This window comes from Bos grunniens, chromosome 2 (assembly GCF_055505025.1).
Source record: "Bos grunniens cultivar Pamir isolate PY7600 chromosome 2, Bosgru_T2T1.0, whole genome shotgun sequence".
In the NCBI taxonomy this organism is placed as follows: Eukaryota; Metazoa; Chordata; class Mammalia; order Artiodactyla; family Bovidae; genus Bos; species Bos grunniens.
The window spans coordinates 83,298,546-83,315,396 of NC_141166.1; the positions used below are offsets into that span (position 1 = coordinate 83,298,546).

At 34.0% G+C, this 16,851-nt stretch overlaps 1 protein-coding gene and 1 long non-coding RNA gene across 2 annotated transcripts in view; one reads left to right on the plus strand and one right to left on the minus strand.

Moving 5' to 3' along the window:
* ARHGAP15 (Rho GTPase activating protein 15) overlaps positions 1 to 16,851 on the plus strand; it is a 700,275-nt gene that overhangs the window by 141,058 nt on the left and 542,366 nt on the right. Inside the window, exon 6 of the mRNA XM_086368469.1 lies at positions 6,930 to 7,019. Within this exon, the coding sequence (XP_086224595.1) occupies positions 6,930 to 7,019 (90 nt within the window). The remainder of the gene's footprint in view (positions 1 to 6,929; positions 7,020 to 16,851) is intronic.
* The window catches only part of LOC147378281 (uncharacterized), a 70,842-nt gene that overhangs the window by 19,547 nt on the left and 34,444 nt on the right, over positions 1 to 16,851 (minus strand). The gene's annotated exons all lie outside the window — the stretch shown is intronic.

Below are 16,851 nucleotides of genomic sequence, written 5' to 3' on the forward strand. Positions count from 1 at the left end.
ATGTACACGTTTAGACTTAAATTTATATTTAGTCCATTTTTAAAAGTGCGTTTTTATAATGACGTACAATGTGATACATTGGCATCACGTAGTTTAGCAGACTTTCTCATGTGTTTTATAGCTGTAGAATCAGAAATGTTTTCTATTAAAGGATTCTTTAATTTCAGGCTTCTTGAATAAAATCTTGATTGTCTTCCAAATAAATTCTGCAGCTTTTCTGAACAACTTATTCCAATATTTAGCAAGACTGATAATTTCCCCCTCTAATAAAGCCTACTCCCTAAAGTTGTTCTCCAAGCCTGGGTCTTTTTGCTTTAAATTTGTAAAAATGAATGATTGATTAGGATCATTTTTATATAGCCCTTCATTTACTTAGTTTTCTTTTCTTGAGGTGGATATTTTTATTTGCTAGACTTTTACCAAAATCTCTTTAGCTTTTTCTGGCATACTTTAAAATTTAGCCCAAAATCTCTATCATTTGCTTCAATTTTGCTATAATATTAGTTCCTGTTAAAGGTCAGTATAAATGAGATTATTGTGATTTTTATGTCAAGTATTTCTCATTTTATAAACTATAAATCTGAGGTGTATTTTTAATTTTATTTATTAATATATTGGAATGAATCTGGAAATTTTCTGTTGCAGGTTTCCAGTTCATAAATTGATTGAGCAGTTAACGGGTTTCTGTTTAGGGCTTATTTGGGGCCACTTTGCTAGATTTTAGGAAAATAAAGATTTATAAGACAAATCCAACTTGTTCTGATTGTATAACTGGAGGAAAGAGACACGTCAGAAAGCAGTTGTAATGTGTGGATAACAAAACAAATTGTCAAAAAAAGTGTGTTTCAGAGTAGGGAAAATGGTGAGAAGGAGTGAGTGACTGTGCCTACAGAGGTGAAGGAGAGCCTCATGTAGGTTATTTTGGAGTTACATCATAAAACGGAGCAAGATTATGGCAGATGGCGGGCAAGGAAAGTGGTTGAAGAGAGACATAAATGTGTCCCAGATGAAAAGGGGTGCATGTATACTCAGATCCCCATATAGAGAGTTGTGAAAGGATGTTGCATTTTAGAAACTTCAGCATTGCTGGCATATAGAAGAAAGACGGATGAATGGAACTGAGAAGGTGGTTGGAGGATAATGAAAAGAAGCCTGTATACTCTGCTAAGGTATTTGTACATTATTCTGTAGATAATAAATTTTCTAGAAGAACTATTTTTGAGATATATATCTTAGAAAAAAATTGAAAACACAGAGAATTAATTGAAATGGTTTTTCCTGTGATCAGAAGAAACAGCATGGAGAGGAATTCAGATTAGAGAAAATAAGAACTCGAATGAGACTGTGGTCTAGTTCTAGAATTTGTGGCTGTTGATGGAAAGTGGAGAATTAAGAAAATAAGGAGAATAAAGGAGGTAAAGAAATGATTAGCCAAGATGAGCAATAGAGAAAGGGGGCCAACTCTGAGAAGACAGTGATTTCACAGAGTTGTCTGTGCTACATCCTAATGATAGAAAATAGAGTTCTGGGGGCAAGAAACCACTGGGAAGTTAGCATATTTATAAGTGATGGATCAGATCATAGGTAAGAACAAAACCCAAAGAACGCTTATAAGCTATGAGAAATAATAAAGGTCTAGAACTATAAACCAAGGATTACTAACATTTGAGAAATGGGTTTCCCTGGTGGCTCAGTTGGTAAAGAATCCACCTGCATACAGGAAACCAACTGCAATGCTGAAGACCCAAGTTCAGTCCTTGGGTTGGGAAGATCTCCTGGAGAAGGAAATGGCAGCCCACTCCAGTGTTCCTGCCTGGGAAATCCTATGGACAGAGGAGCCTGGCAGGTTACATTCATTGGGGTCACAAGAGTCATACATGACTTAAAAACTAAACCACCACCATCACCACCACCAAGAAATGGGATGAGGAAGTGAAGTCAGTGAAAAAAAAAAAACAAGCAAACAAACAAAAAAACAGAGAATGCAACATATAAAAAGTGAAGAATTTGGAGAGAAAATGTCTTAGCTTGAGAGACAAAGAGTTTTAAGGAGAAGAGCCAGCAGCATTTCATATTACAGAGTTCAGCTGGAATGTTTATAGGTGAGAAAGCATCAGACTGTTTCTGTTGACCTTAATGGTTAAGACATTGTGAAGAGAATGGAACAAGAACAGAGAACGTAACTACAGGAAACTCTGAAGAATCCTGGTCATCACAGAAGGAAATGGGTGAGACTGAGAAACTGTGAAGTTGTGGCTCAGTGCTTGCTTTCTTATGTTTTTTTTGTGTGTTTTAAGCAAAAGTGACCTCAGTGTGATTACAGGCTAAAGGATATAATCTACTTGAGAGAAAATAAGGGATGTGATTGGATGGAAATAAAAACTGCCGAGGAAAACCCTTGGGATGAAGAATGAGCGTCTCTTCCCCTGAGGAAAAGCAGGACGTGCCTTATGAGTTGTTCGTGCACTATATGGCAGACAGACCAGGTGCTTTTGATGCTCATAGATGTCACTGTCATGCTCAGACATGGGACTTCATTAGACATGGGGACAAAAGTCATAGACCCAGGTCGAGAAGTCTGGAATCCAGAAATGAAAGTGGGAAATGAGGAAACAAGGAAGAAATAGAATGTGTTAATTCTTATTTTTAGACCTAAAAAGGATGTTAGGTGGCCTAGTAGGAGAAAAGGATAGGTATGGAGGGGAGGCAGTGTTCAAGGACTTGGGATTTGGAGTCAGATAAAAATGAATCCATATCTCAGCTGAGGCCCTTATTAAGTGTATGAGCTAATGCAATAAACTTAACCACTCTCTGCCTCAGTTTCTTCACATGTCAATTAAAGGCCATGGTGTTAACTTCATAAGATTGTTGTAAGGAAATAAAGAAGTTGATATAAAACTTTCAGAGGGAAGACATATAGAATATATTCTGTTTGTTCATTTTGATTAAACAGACTAACTATGAAAGTGGGGAGAATGGTGAATGTTCTAGCACAAGGGCTCTATGACCTCTGTGAATTATGAGTAAGCCATTTGGTGGGATAACTTGAAAAAGGTACAGCTTTGTAAGAGAGGTGCCATTCAAAAAATAGAAACTGACTAGGAACACATAAAAATTCTGCAAAGCACTCATAACATTAGTCTTGGCAATGATTTCAGGGGTATGTTAAATGTCCTTATCACAATGATAGTGATGAAAGTGTCTCTGCATAGAGTCAAAAGCCCAGCTTAAGTAGATGGCCATTGTTTGCAATGTTACTATATTGAGTAGTCAAGTCATTTCCATAAATTTGAGGAATATGAAGGGGATTGTAGAAGAAGAAAACGTGGATGAGAGAGTGGAGTGAATCATCAAATGATGGAGAGAGAGGGGCAGGTTGAATTGCCTGCTGAATCAGGACACAGATATGGACATGAAAGGAAGTGAAATCCAGGGCTTGACATGGGGAGAACACCCAAAGGTCTGCAGATTTCCGTAACCTCTAAACCAAGCATGACAGGGTGGGAGTAAGAATGACTCAGAAAGCGGGATTTGTTAAGCAAAAGTCAGAATGAAGATTATTAACCATGGAGAAAAGGTGAAGCAGTGAGCTCATGAAGAACATAAGATATGGGTCAAAGTCATATGAGTGAGCACTAGGAGGTGACTAACAGTAATGGACAGAGCAAGCAAAGCAAAAACTCACAAAACAAAGACTGCTTAACCAGTAAACCAAATATAAGCCCTAACTGGTATAAAATTGGAAGTTTTAAAATGCCCAAACCTTCCTTCCAAAGCATAAACCTTAATTGCACCTTGGTATTTTCATTTATGAATTTAGTAAATATTCATTGAACAACAGTTAGTTACCAGACGTGGTTCCATACATTGGAAAAATAGTGGAGGAAAAGGCAAGCAAGTTCCCAGCTCAGGGAATTAAATTCTAGTGGGAGAAAAACAGACAGCATAAAACTATGTATATTAATTCAACTAGGAAGAGATCTATGGTGAAATTAATACTAACGCATATATATGGAATTTAGAAAGATGGTAACAATAACCCTGTGTACGAGACAGCAAAAGAGACACTGATGTATAGAACAGTCTTATGGACTCTGTGGGAGAGGGAGAGGGTGGGAAGATTTGAGAGAATGGCATTGAAACATGTAAAATATCACGTATGAAACAAGTTGCCAGTCCAGGTTCGATGCACGATACTGGATGCTTGGGGCTAGGGCACTGGGACGACCCAGAGGGATGGTATGGGGAGGGAGGAGGGAGGAGGGTTCAGGATGGGGAACACATGTATACCTGTGGCGGATTCATTTTGATATTTGGCAAAACTAATACAGTTATGTAAAGTTTAAAAATAAAATAAAATTAAAATCATGAAAATAGAAAAAAAAATAGGTAGAGAGTTATCAGTAATATTGGAATGCCACTATTTTATATACGACAGTCAGAGAAAAGACTTCTGACAAGGTGACATTTAGCTAGGATCTGATGGAGAAGGAGTCGGCCATGTGAAGATTGGGAGGTATTCCAGGTAAACAGGTGGTGTAAAAGCCCAGTGGGAAGATCAAGTTTAACAGAGAAAGACAGAAACAAGATCAATATGTCTGTACTAGTCTAGTGAGAAAAGCCTCTCTTTTCCCTAAATGTTTCATGTTTTAACATGAATATGATCACACTGTATATTCAATTTTCAAGAACAACATAGTAATTAAAAACAGACTGAAGGGGCGCTGCTAACACTCAAATACTGACTCCTCCTTTCCTACATGTGTTACCTTGGTAAAGCTTACCAAACCACTCTGACACATTTTCTTACCTGTAATATGATAATAATAATAGTACTTCCTTCATACAGGTGCAATAAGAATTAATAGCCATAAAACACATAGAGAAATGTTTGGCCCATAAAAAGTGCTTCTTATGTAAAATCTTTTCATTTTTTATTCCTGATTGCATTATGTGGGAGAGATAGTCTTTTTTCTTACATATGCTTATTGATGATTATTTCTATTGGTTCTGAGTGTCCCATAATTCAAGTAACTGTAGAAACGGATTGCTCTTAATTTCTCTATGTCATAAATCACTTGACAATAAACATCATTATCATGCTTTAAGATTTTCCACAGCAGTGATCACCTGGGTTGTGGAGTATGGGAAAATAGTAAAAGTATTTCACTGTCTGAAGCATTCATAAGAGCCGTGCTCATCTTGATTAGTTTTCCATGGAATTAACCTCCAAATAACAAAAGAAAGATACAATGTCAACTGATGCTTTGCCAACTGAATTTATCCTGAAGGAGAGTTGTGCTTGGCCTGTACAATGTTTCCAAAAAATTTTTATTGAGGTGCCAAAACTCAAGAAAATCTCAAATTTTACTATTAAAAACTACTTATTTCTGGCTTGTTCTGAAAAATAATTTATTTACTGTAAACTAGTAGAACATAGTGGGTAAGAGGCAAAACTTGTGGATAGATTTCTTATAACATTTTTTTACTATTTATTCATAATTTTATGTTTTAACCTTAAGTTCATACTGTTAAAAATTATATAAAAATATTATAAGCTTTGTATACTAAAAACTTAAAGTATTCTTTTGAAAATGGCTTGAGAAAATGGAACTTAATCTCCAGGAAAACCTGGAGTTCCAGCTCACAACATATAAAAATAGTTGGAATCTTTGAAATGTGGCTTTAAATAACTTTCTTTAACAACAGTAAAGAAATTTTCCAGACAGGTAAGTTTTTATTTTAATGTTCAGAGTTATGCAGATTTAAATTATGTACGTATGATGCACTTGAACTAAATGAAAATATGAAGAGACAAATATAGAGGACATTCCCATTAATTGATTATTATGAATTACTGAGGTAAAAACAGCATTTAAGTAACACCCACATTGTACTGTATAAAAGGAAGTACATGCCATAATCTATTTGATCTAAATTAAATTGACTAAATACAAATGTATGAATATATATTACACTTATGTGTATAGTCTTAAAAGCCAGAAAAGTGAATTCTTAAAAGCCATACAATTGATCTTTTAAATGTATTATTTTCTCCTTTTTTTAGCTTTCTTGAGATATAATTGACAAATAATATTGTGTAAATTTAAGGTGTATTGTGTGGTGGTTTGATATACATGTACATTGTGAAATTATTGTCACACTAAGATTAGCTACTAAAAATATTCATCACCTCACATAGTTACCTTTCTGTGTGTGTGTATGTGTGGTTATAAATAGTAATTTATAGTCACCATGCTGTATATTCGATCCCCAGAACTTATTCATCTTATAACTGAAAATTTGTACCCTTTAGCAAATTTATTCCCATTACCCCAGTGCATGGTAACCACTCTGTTTCTATGAGTTAGACTTTCAGACTCTGCATATATCTGAGATCAAGAATTTGTCTTACCCTAACTGATTTACATACACATATATTATATATGGGCTTCCCTGGTGGCTCAGTGGTAATGAATCCACCTGCCAAACATGAGTTTGATCTCTGGGTGGGGAAGGTCCCCTGGAGAAGGAAATGGCAACCCAATCCAGTATTCTTGCCTGGGAAATCACATGGACAGAGGAGCCTGGTAGGCTACAGTCCACAGGATCACAAAAGAGTCAGATATGACTTAGCCACTAGAAAACAAAGCAACAATATTTTATATGTGTATATATATATATATATAAACATTTTCTTTATACATTTATCCATTGATAGGTTGACAGACACGTCATTTCCATGTCTTGGCTATTGTAAATAATGCTGCAGTGAACATGAGTGTGAGAATATCTATTTGAAACTGGAAAAGAGAAAGAAGAAAGCCTTTATGCCATTAATATATAACTATTAAATCAATAACTTATTTTTTCTGACATGCATCACCAGTGTTGTGTGCTTTTTCTTCTTATTGCATTTTTGTTTACAGAAAACTGGGAACAAACCAGAAAGTGTGGATTTGTGTGGGGCACATATTGAGTGGGCCAAGGAAAAATCAAGCAGAAAGAATGTCTTTCAGGTAAGAATGTTACATAGATTCAAATTGTTCCTATTCTTTCTAAATCTTAGCTCTCCTGGGTAATCAAAACAAGACTACCTTGTTAAGATGTTTTCATGAGCTTGAACTAGTTGTGCAAAGGTCATTGTGAAAAGCTGGCTTCTCTTCCTGTCAAATTTTGGTTGTTTGTTGTTTTTCCCTGGTGACTGGTTGCTATCTAAACACAAAATGTTTATTGTGTGGTGATTAATTATATACCCAAAAGTCATTGACTTTTATAGTGTATTTGATAGCTGCTTGGGATTCAAACCTAGAATGCTTGGCTTACATAGATTTAGTGTAGGATTTTCAGAAATAAACAAACTAAGATTCACTAATTATGATAAACTATTTGCATTCACTGCCATTCCTGCCTTCCAGTCATAAATTATATTTACCAGTGCAACTTGGGGGATGGAGAGAGCTGAACAGTTATAGAAACCAGTGTTTTCAAATTATATAATTAATTTTTTTGAAAAAATAACTGATTGATAATTTCAATCATGCTGCTTTGAATGGAAAGAACCAGATGAAATCCTTCAAAGAAAGGAAATGGGAAAACAATATTTCATGTATGATTTTACTAAAATCCCTTTGGCAATTAATAACTTCAGATTACAGAAGTTGATCTTTTTTCTGTATTTATATGACATTTAATTTATTTTTAGATATCCAAAGTAACCCAGAACTTTATAGGTTTGTTTTAGAATTTACATCATTTAGTAGGAACTAAATCATTATAATTATTGTATTAAATGTATTCTAAGACCATTTTAGCCCTTAAAGAAAAATCAACTCTATTCTTAAATGCATCACTAAAATTAATGTATAGGGTCTTATAGAAGAATAGGTAGGTGACATTTCTTATCTGATCTCTCATTGGGAAGAAGAACCTGATGTCCAGTTTGTTTTTGCATTTTTCAGATGCTTAATCAGGTCTAGCCAAATAATTTGGACTCGTAGTAATTAAAAAAATGAAAAAGCAAAAAAAAAACACTTTCAACATATTATGGAATAACTTATTTTTTCTGATTATAGTTGAATTCTGTTTAGGCATTCATTTTTATAGGGTAGAGTTTTTGCTTTTGTTTTTGTTTTAACCCAAAGAAGAGGAAGAAGGAAAGAAGGAAGGAAAGAAGAAAAAAAAAAGGAATAAAATATAGAAAACTAAAAATATTTGCCAAGAAATCAAAGGACTAAAACCAAAAGTGATTAGAAGGTGAATTTACAGAATCAAGAAGTAAAATTAAATTGTGCTTTGAAGTGAGGAATTGTGGATCAGTGGTATATTCTCTCTCCCAATTTCTTGCTTTTTTAATTCTGCTGTAAGTAAGAAAATTTGGTGTTATAATCCTAGCCTCTATGACAACATAAATAATTAGTATGGCTAGTTCTGAACTGGATAAGGTGAATTAAGGGGTTTAGTTTTATTATGTGTTGTTAGTTTAGCATCCTAATTACCAATGTTGCAAAATAAAGATGTTAAAATTTGATATTGACATAATTCCTAGATAAAGAAACAAACCGTCAGAGTTGAATTAAGGATGACTTTTTCAGTTTCTTCTGTTAACCTTATAGTTACATTAGATCACAAATGAGGATGATACTCAAATATGAATGATGTATACAGGCTGTGAATATAGAAGAAAAATATCCAAGTATAATTTTACAAAGCTATGGATGTAATATGTATAGATATATATTTAAACCACCTGTATTGATAATATGCATCATCCTAACATTTTCTGAGTGTGACTAGCTACCTCTGTTATAATATTTTACTCATTTTTCATATTTCTGAATGTAGATACTTCCAAAAATATTAAAACTATTCTCATTGTATTAGTTTTCCAGAGGGGAAAATCTTACCAGCTAGTTTTGTCTGTAAGGTACCTGAGTAGCTCAGGGGACTTCGGTTTTCTTATGTCTAGGTTACCGGTTTCTGTCTTGTACCCTTTAGTTTAGAAAAACAAGAAGTAATGATAAGGATGTTGTGAATAATAAAACTAAAGAAAGATTAAGATTTCATTTCCTGCTTCATTCTTTTTAGGCTGAATCATGTGGTTTTCTTGTCATGCTGAAATCTTTTCATCACCTAAACACATAAGCTTAGGTAAAATTTACTAATTCCTATCCATAGTGGCAACCCATGAAAGTAAGTCTTTTGAGAGGAACAATATAAATAGCTTTTATAGTTGTTAATGAAAAAACATCAGAAAGGATTTGCCAGAGAGCTAAATCTAGATGACTTGCATCAATATTTGATTAGGTACATTAGCTGGTATAACTCTCAAATGATCAGAATAAACATGATTATATCTCAAAAACATGGTACTAAGGTATTGTTGGGTGTGTGAGTGTGTGTGTACAAGGGTTTCATTACCTACAGAATAATGAAGCATTTCTTCCTGACTGAAAAAGACCATCACAGCTTTAGCTGATGTGCTACATCAGAAATAGCTTTAGAATTCCAAGTTTGAATTAGGCATGGTGTTCAATCTCAGTCTATGAATTATAGATTACAGATATCTAATGACTATTGAGATTTTTGGTTCAAGAAAAATCAAAGAAGAGCAAAATTAGAAATAATTTAAAATTTGAAATCTGTCATGAAAAAGTTGATGGATTAGCAATTATATGCCACATAATTACGATGTCTCTAGAGAAGATGAACTTAAAATGAAGAGAAAAGCAAACAAAAAATCACATGCCTAAGATATGCTTGAAAGACTCAAAAGCAAACATTTGTGACACAAAGAATGGAAAGATTTCATCTGTTTCCTTCATATATGTCATTTGGACATTTGAATTGTTCATTTCCTTCTTTGTATTAAAAGTCAGATTCTTTTCATAGTCTTATTAAAAACTCTTGATATAGATTCATTCTTATTTGATTGGTACATGATAGCATAACTGTGACAGCATTAATTAATTAGATTTCTTATTCAGCTACTCTTAGTAAATCAGAATGATACTCACTGGCTGAGTTCAAGAACATCTGCCTATTTTATAATAGAACAGTTTTTCCTAATTGACTTTAATAATACATAACATATTTTTTAATTATTAACAACTTCTGTTATAAAGCATACTTAAACAAATCATAATGTATTTAAAAAGTATAATTGTATATAGATGTATGCATATATGATGTATACGTCAATGTGTAAATCCACATCTAATAGCTTGACATTAGGAAATAGAGTGATTCTTCCCATACACTTGTTCTTCTCACACACTAACACTGAAAGACGTATTGCACTTATTAAAAAAAAAAGGTCATACATATTCTAAACTAAAGTAATAAATGTTCATTGCTTCTAACTTTTGTTCAATTCTTCGTTTAGCATAATTGTCAAGGACCGTCGCAAATCTGATGTAGCTTGAGAAAGCATTTAGCAACTGAATGATTTGAAATGAACTGTGGTACAAGTTTTCTTAGTTAAGAGCAACACTAGGTCTTCATCAGGGAAAGAATGAATAAAAAGATTTATGTTCAAATCACATGTTTTAAACATTCCTGCTAAGTGCTAGTTTGCTCTTTGGTATTTAGCCTGAAATTTAAAGCACTGAGGATTAAAAGGATTACAACATAATCTTAAATAATCCTAAATGTCATTTACAGAGAGGGAGTTGTAATAACTAAATAAAACCATGTGAAAGGATGGCAGTGTTGTCAGGCGGCATCTGTAACATGAGTGGTGCTTCTTCACCTTCTTCTCTTTCCTCACGGGTACATCAAGCATTTACAAAGCTTTTTAACAGAACATTCAGTTGGGAAAATGGTTGCAAAACAATTTATAACAATAAGTAATTTTTAAACTTCTGATATCTTCTTGTTTCAAAGTAGAAGGAAAATTTTCACTCAGATTTCCTTCCTTCTTTTGAACATACAACTCTCTGAGCTAAAGGTTTTTAAAAGTCTGGGACAAAGGAGTTCACGATATTGCTCTCAAATAATTAGATAATTCGCCTCTGAAACATTCCCAACCTCTAAGGAGCTGCCCCCTTGTTAAATATGATGGTCCCAAGCACTGTAATTAATCCAATGCCTTTTAATTCAGTACTAGAATATTCTTTAATCCTGTCATGTAAATTAATTTTGCCTCCCGAAAGAATATACAAATGTAGAGACTATATCCTATACTGGTTTTTTAAACCATAAGACTGGATATACCTTTTAACCAGCGCTATGGTTACTATTAAGGCTAAAATTGAATTTTTAATAAAAACACAAAATTCACTGTCATAATTTTTTTTTTTAAGAAATTGTGTCCACTATTATAGGCTCTGTACTCCAAGATGATTTCTGAGTGTCAACTCCAGTCACTTTTTAAAATGAGGGTAAAGAATAGGAAATATACTGTTTTCTTGGTCCTTTTCATTACACCAGTAGGTGATTACTCATTGGAAATAATTAAACCTTTTCTTGGAGCTAGAAGTGACTAGGTCTCAGTTTTTCTCAGTTGCCTTTCAAATAAAATTAAAAATAAATGCACCCATAAACATGTAACAGGCTCATCTACACATTACATGTTTTAAATAAGATATTTTTACTCTTAATGAATTATGACCAATTAAAACTTTATCAATTGCCTGCTTTTAAGACAGAAAAAATTAAATGACTCAAGATGAAAGTCTGTTTTTCCCCCCCTTCTACCACCAGTTTATTACCTCAACAAAAATCATGATCAAATTTCTTGGATCTGAGATTCTTTTTTTAATGTATAAAAATATCTCAAGGGAGCAGGTTCTGTCCCTAGAAGTAAATCTCGGAATAGATTTATCATTAGTTGTATTTCTTTTGTGACTTTGGATGGAGTCTTCTGGCTATAATGTATATTCAACATATTCATGTAATATTGTCCATGGATATGCTTTACATTTAAACATAATTTGATTGCTCTTCCTGATCTGAATATGTCTTAGCTTAAAATCTTTAAGTACTACTTAAGTTTATTAATGCAAAGATAATTTAATAATATCTTGGAAAATGTCATTTTAAGCCAAAAGGAAAACTACTGGTATTTTGCTTTTATCCATTTCTTTCTGTTAAAACTGATGGTTTAAAATAAATTTGAGCTTTTACCAATTTTCTCTTTCATTTTTCAATGCTTGTAGTTAGACTAAATGCAAAAGGATGATTCTTCACATTCATATATGCATTAGATTTCGAGTAAAGCTGGTTTCACTTTAGAGAATTACTCACAGTATCTTAAAAGGCATGGCATTAAAAATAAACCAGAGTAAGAGCAGCCTTAATGTCTCATACAGTTTTTTTCCCTTTCTTGCTTGTCCCCAATCATTTTATCTACCTATTAGATATTCATCCATCATTCAGAAGGTGCAGGGGAGAGAACACAGGAGTCTAGGGACGTGTGTTCCAGTTTTGGCGCTGTCAGTTGTAACTTTAAGTAGAACCCAGGGTAGGATCCCTCCTTCAGCTTACAGCTTGTCACACCAAAGAAATAAGAGATAAACTTTAACTCACCTGCCTCCTGTCTGTGTTAAGGTTAAAATGAAGCAGTCCTGTATTTGAAAGCAACTTCAGAAGATTGATTTTTAAGATAAATAAGATTGGGTTGAATTCATCATCTAACCACATCATCTCACAGTGCATTGAGAACAGTTCCAGATGTGGATTTGGGAAGAATATGGGTAGGAGAGGTAGGTCTCTCTGAAATACGATTCAGGGTCTCTGCTGCGCACGTATTCTCTGTACTGCCTTGTGAACTTAACCAGGAGAAGGTGAAATGCACCACTGAAAATCTCTTCATTCATTGTCTAAGAATACGTGTTCTCAAACTGAGATTATTTTTAGTATCCTAGTCTATAAACAAAGAGTATAATTAATGTAATATTTAATCAATGCAAGTTATTTAATTAATGTCATATCCCAGTTAACACTTTAAGAAAAGCATTTTGGCTGAAAAGCCTCTACCAAGTTACTAAGAGGATCTTGAAAAAGGGAACTTAGAAACAAGTGCAACAACTATGCCCCCAAATAAGAGACAATAGTAAATCTTTTTATTCTGCTGATGAGATACCAGGACATTTTTTTTCCCTGATTGAAGGGGAAGAGCGAATTATTTTTATGATTTTGACTTCATTTTTGCCAGTGGGATTGCACAGAAGAATTTTGATGAATGCAATGAGATAATTTTTCATAATTGGGGACTTGATTTAAGAATATTAGCATATAGGAGTGTGTAAATTTCACTGCAAAGGAGAGAGTCTGGAGGCAGGAAATAAAGATTGCAAGACCTCAAGGTGAGACTCAGAGTTAACAACCGGACTGATGAAAAGAGAAATAGAAAGACGTCCATGGATAGCAAGTAAATCCCTCAAATGAAAAACACAACTATTTGTTCAGCCCATGCTACTTGGGAACCACTGTCTGTTTTTTTTGTTTTGTTTTGTTTTTTTCTGATTCATCTTTTCAGAAATAATAAATATGTCTGGAAAAAAAACAGATATAATCTAAAGTATAGAGTTAAAATACTAATAATGTGAGTGTGTCATCAAAGAAAATAATAGGAAGCTTATGTTGACTGGTTATGCCATGAGGCTTGGTAGTCTAAGATATGGACTCATTTGCACAGCTTCTGTGTTATACTATCAGAGGGTACAATGCTATCACACTTTCTTCATTTGTTTTTAAGCTATCATCAGAGTAGAATGCTACTGGTTGAGAGTAAAGATTGACAATAGCCACACTAGTAAGTTTCAGTCCAAAATTAAGCAAGAGAACCAAGATTTTAAGGTTCCAAAATAAAATAAAATTAGTCAAAATTTTAAAAAAAGAAAAAGAAAACGTCAGTGTGGCTTCTTATACTTCTAATGTTTTAGCAAAAGGATAGGTGTGTATTACCTAAGGGGCTGGCTCCATCTGCTCAAAGATAAGAGTTGTCCATTTGGAATAAATTCTAGAGTTTAGTTTGACACCAAGCTAAATGCAACATGCTGTTCTTCATTTGTTGACATCATGATTTACATCCCCTCCTCTTATGAAACGTGCTCTGTTTCTTAATGTTTTGGTCCGACTGGTGTGTTGGTCACTGAGCCTTACATGGGCTAACAATGCAGGTCCCCATGATCACAGAACCAGAGTGTGGCTAACTGAGTTACGTGGAATCAAACCTAGGACTTCATGATACCCACCTGAGCAAAAGCCACCAGTGCCAATGAGGGATTTCATGGTATCAAATCAGAATCATTAAGCGTTACTGTTTTTCCACTTGTAATTTTCACCTTGTTAAGTACAAAAGATTACATTGATCCTAGCAAGACAACATTCAAACCAACTGATTCCCTTTTTATATCTGTTTCAAAGTTTTTATTTTGTATTTTAAAGGAGAGAAGCGATATTTGTTTCATGATGAATATGGGTTTGTTTTCTTTTCTTTTTTTTTTTAAATAGCAAGCAGACTTCTTCCGGAAGAAGGAAGGATTTAATCCCTGAAGTTGGTACATAATAGATGGGGTCAGTGGGTGGTATCATATTTTATAGCTTGTCCATAAGGATGACACAGGGTGAAATAAAATTGAGTGCTTTTGGATCGTGTAGGATCACTGGCAGATAAATAGTTGATGTCATTCAATTTTTAGAAACATAAGATAATGAGGCTGGATCTGAAGGCAAGAGAATATATATTCACAGCATTTGTATACCATAAGCCACTGAGCAGGAGAAAAATCTGGGCAGTGGTGAGCAGAACTCTCAAACCTCAGAGCAGTATTTAAAGCAATATAGGAAAATAACAAAGCAAGCATCCATAAACAAAGGTTTGAAATGTACACAAGGACAAAAATTAACCAAGGTTAAAATGAAAGAAAATGCCAGTGTTCATAGAGAACTGGAGAAGCCACTTGTAGAATCTATGCAGTCTCTATATATATGAGGTAAATATGCTACTAAAAATTTAGTAGAAAACAAATATTCAAAACCAAAGCTATGAACACTCCAGGACAGTTAAAGAGTTTCGGTATTTAAAGAAGAGAGGAGGCTGCTCTTTTATCTTAACAAAACAGGATGTTGAGAGATGACCTAAGTGAAAGGATGAAATGAAATGCCTGATGCCTGGGAGGAATCAGGAAGGAAGCTGTTTAAACTGTTTTCAGATAACAGATCAGTATGCGGTGATTTGAACAAGGAAGGGGCATTCACTTTTAAGGAAGGTTTAGATGAATTTTTTTTTTAGTAGAAAGCTTGGCCTTCATCCTTGGCCTTCATCCCACCAGTTTGCCTAACATTTTATTTCCAGCACTAGGAGAAATTCTAAGTCTGACTTCCTTGGTGAACATGTGCAAACCAACAAAATTTACAGTGGGAAAATTAACAAATGGTGCAAACAGCTCAAAAAGGGAAAGAAACACTGATATTGAGGATTCTCTTCCCAAGTAATATAGACCTTGATAATTTGAGAGGATTTTTAAAAACTTGAATTTGAACAATGCTTCTTTTTCTCACACCCATGATCATGTAGAATACAAGTTTCTGATATTTGAGATCTGTGATAGATTTTAAATCAAATCATGCAAAGGGTGGTTTCGAGTACGCCCTTTTGATGTGTAAGATGTACTGATGAGGGTGGCAGGAAATTATGTGAAACCCTTCTCTTTTGACAGCTACACTGGAACATTTACAACCACAGATGTTATTTGTCCATCAGAAAGGAAAATATTTGTTTCAAGCCACAGGCATTTTCTACCACGACATCAAAATGAAATTCGACAGCAATTTAATGTTTAATGTGTAAGAAAATAAATATTTTGGGGGGCTGTAATTCTAGAAAGAAAATAGATCCCACAAAATATAACTAGTGACATGAAAAAAAAATGGCTGGTCTCATTACGAACAAATCTTTTACTAAAGTAAGGATTGTTCTATTATTAACACAGAAAATCTTAGATGGACTGCACATAATGCTGCATTATTCATAAAAGCATTGCTGCCATCTGGTGGCGAGTTGGCGTTTCAACACCAACTTCGCTGATTTGATTTGGCTGGGTGCTCTGGCGAGGCGTTCAGTGGAGGGCTCGCTTTATGGAATAATTAAAATACAAACCTGAAATACCATGGCCCAGATGCCATTCATCTGATGGCAGTCCTTTCTCTGTCCTGTCATGGAATGGCGGGTTCAGGGGAGTCAATGACATACTTGTGTGATTTTTATCCTGAACATGAAAGTGTATGTTCCATGACTTCTTATGTAAGGAAGTTACTCTTGGCTGTTATTGACTGATGAATTTTATCAACACTCATTTCTGTTAGAAAATAAATATGTAGTCAAATATTAGGAAGATTTATTGAATCTAAATATATACTGTATTGCTTAAATAAGAATGTATGTGAGATACTGTAATCCCTCTTTTGGATCCAAACATGAATTTTTTTTAAGTTACCACTCACTGAGTTTGATTTTGGAAATAACATAATTTACAACGTCAAAAGAGAGAAATGTGTAGGGCTTCATAAAATTCAACATTTCTTCCCAGTCATTTGATTGTTATATTGAATAAATCTGATTAATTGTTAATGACTCAGAGACTTATGAAGTCATCTTTCTTCATGAATTTACAAATTAAATGACAAATACTCAGCTCATGCTACACTTTTTAAATAAAAAATAATATAGTTAAAATGTAATTTAAGAAATTTTGATGGTTCTTGAGCAACAGTGCATTAACACATTCTTAATCAGAAGCAATGAGATTATCTTTGCAACTTCAGGGTATGTTGTAAGTTTCTAATAACTGTAGAATGCCTCATTGTATGCAATGAGACTCCTGATCAATAAAGTGGATATTTATA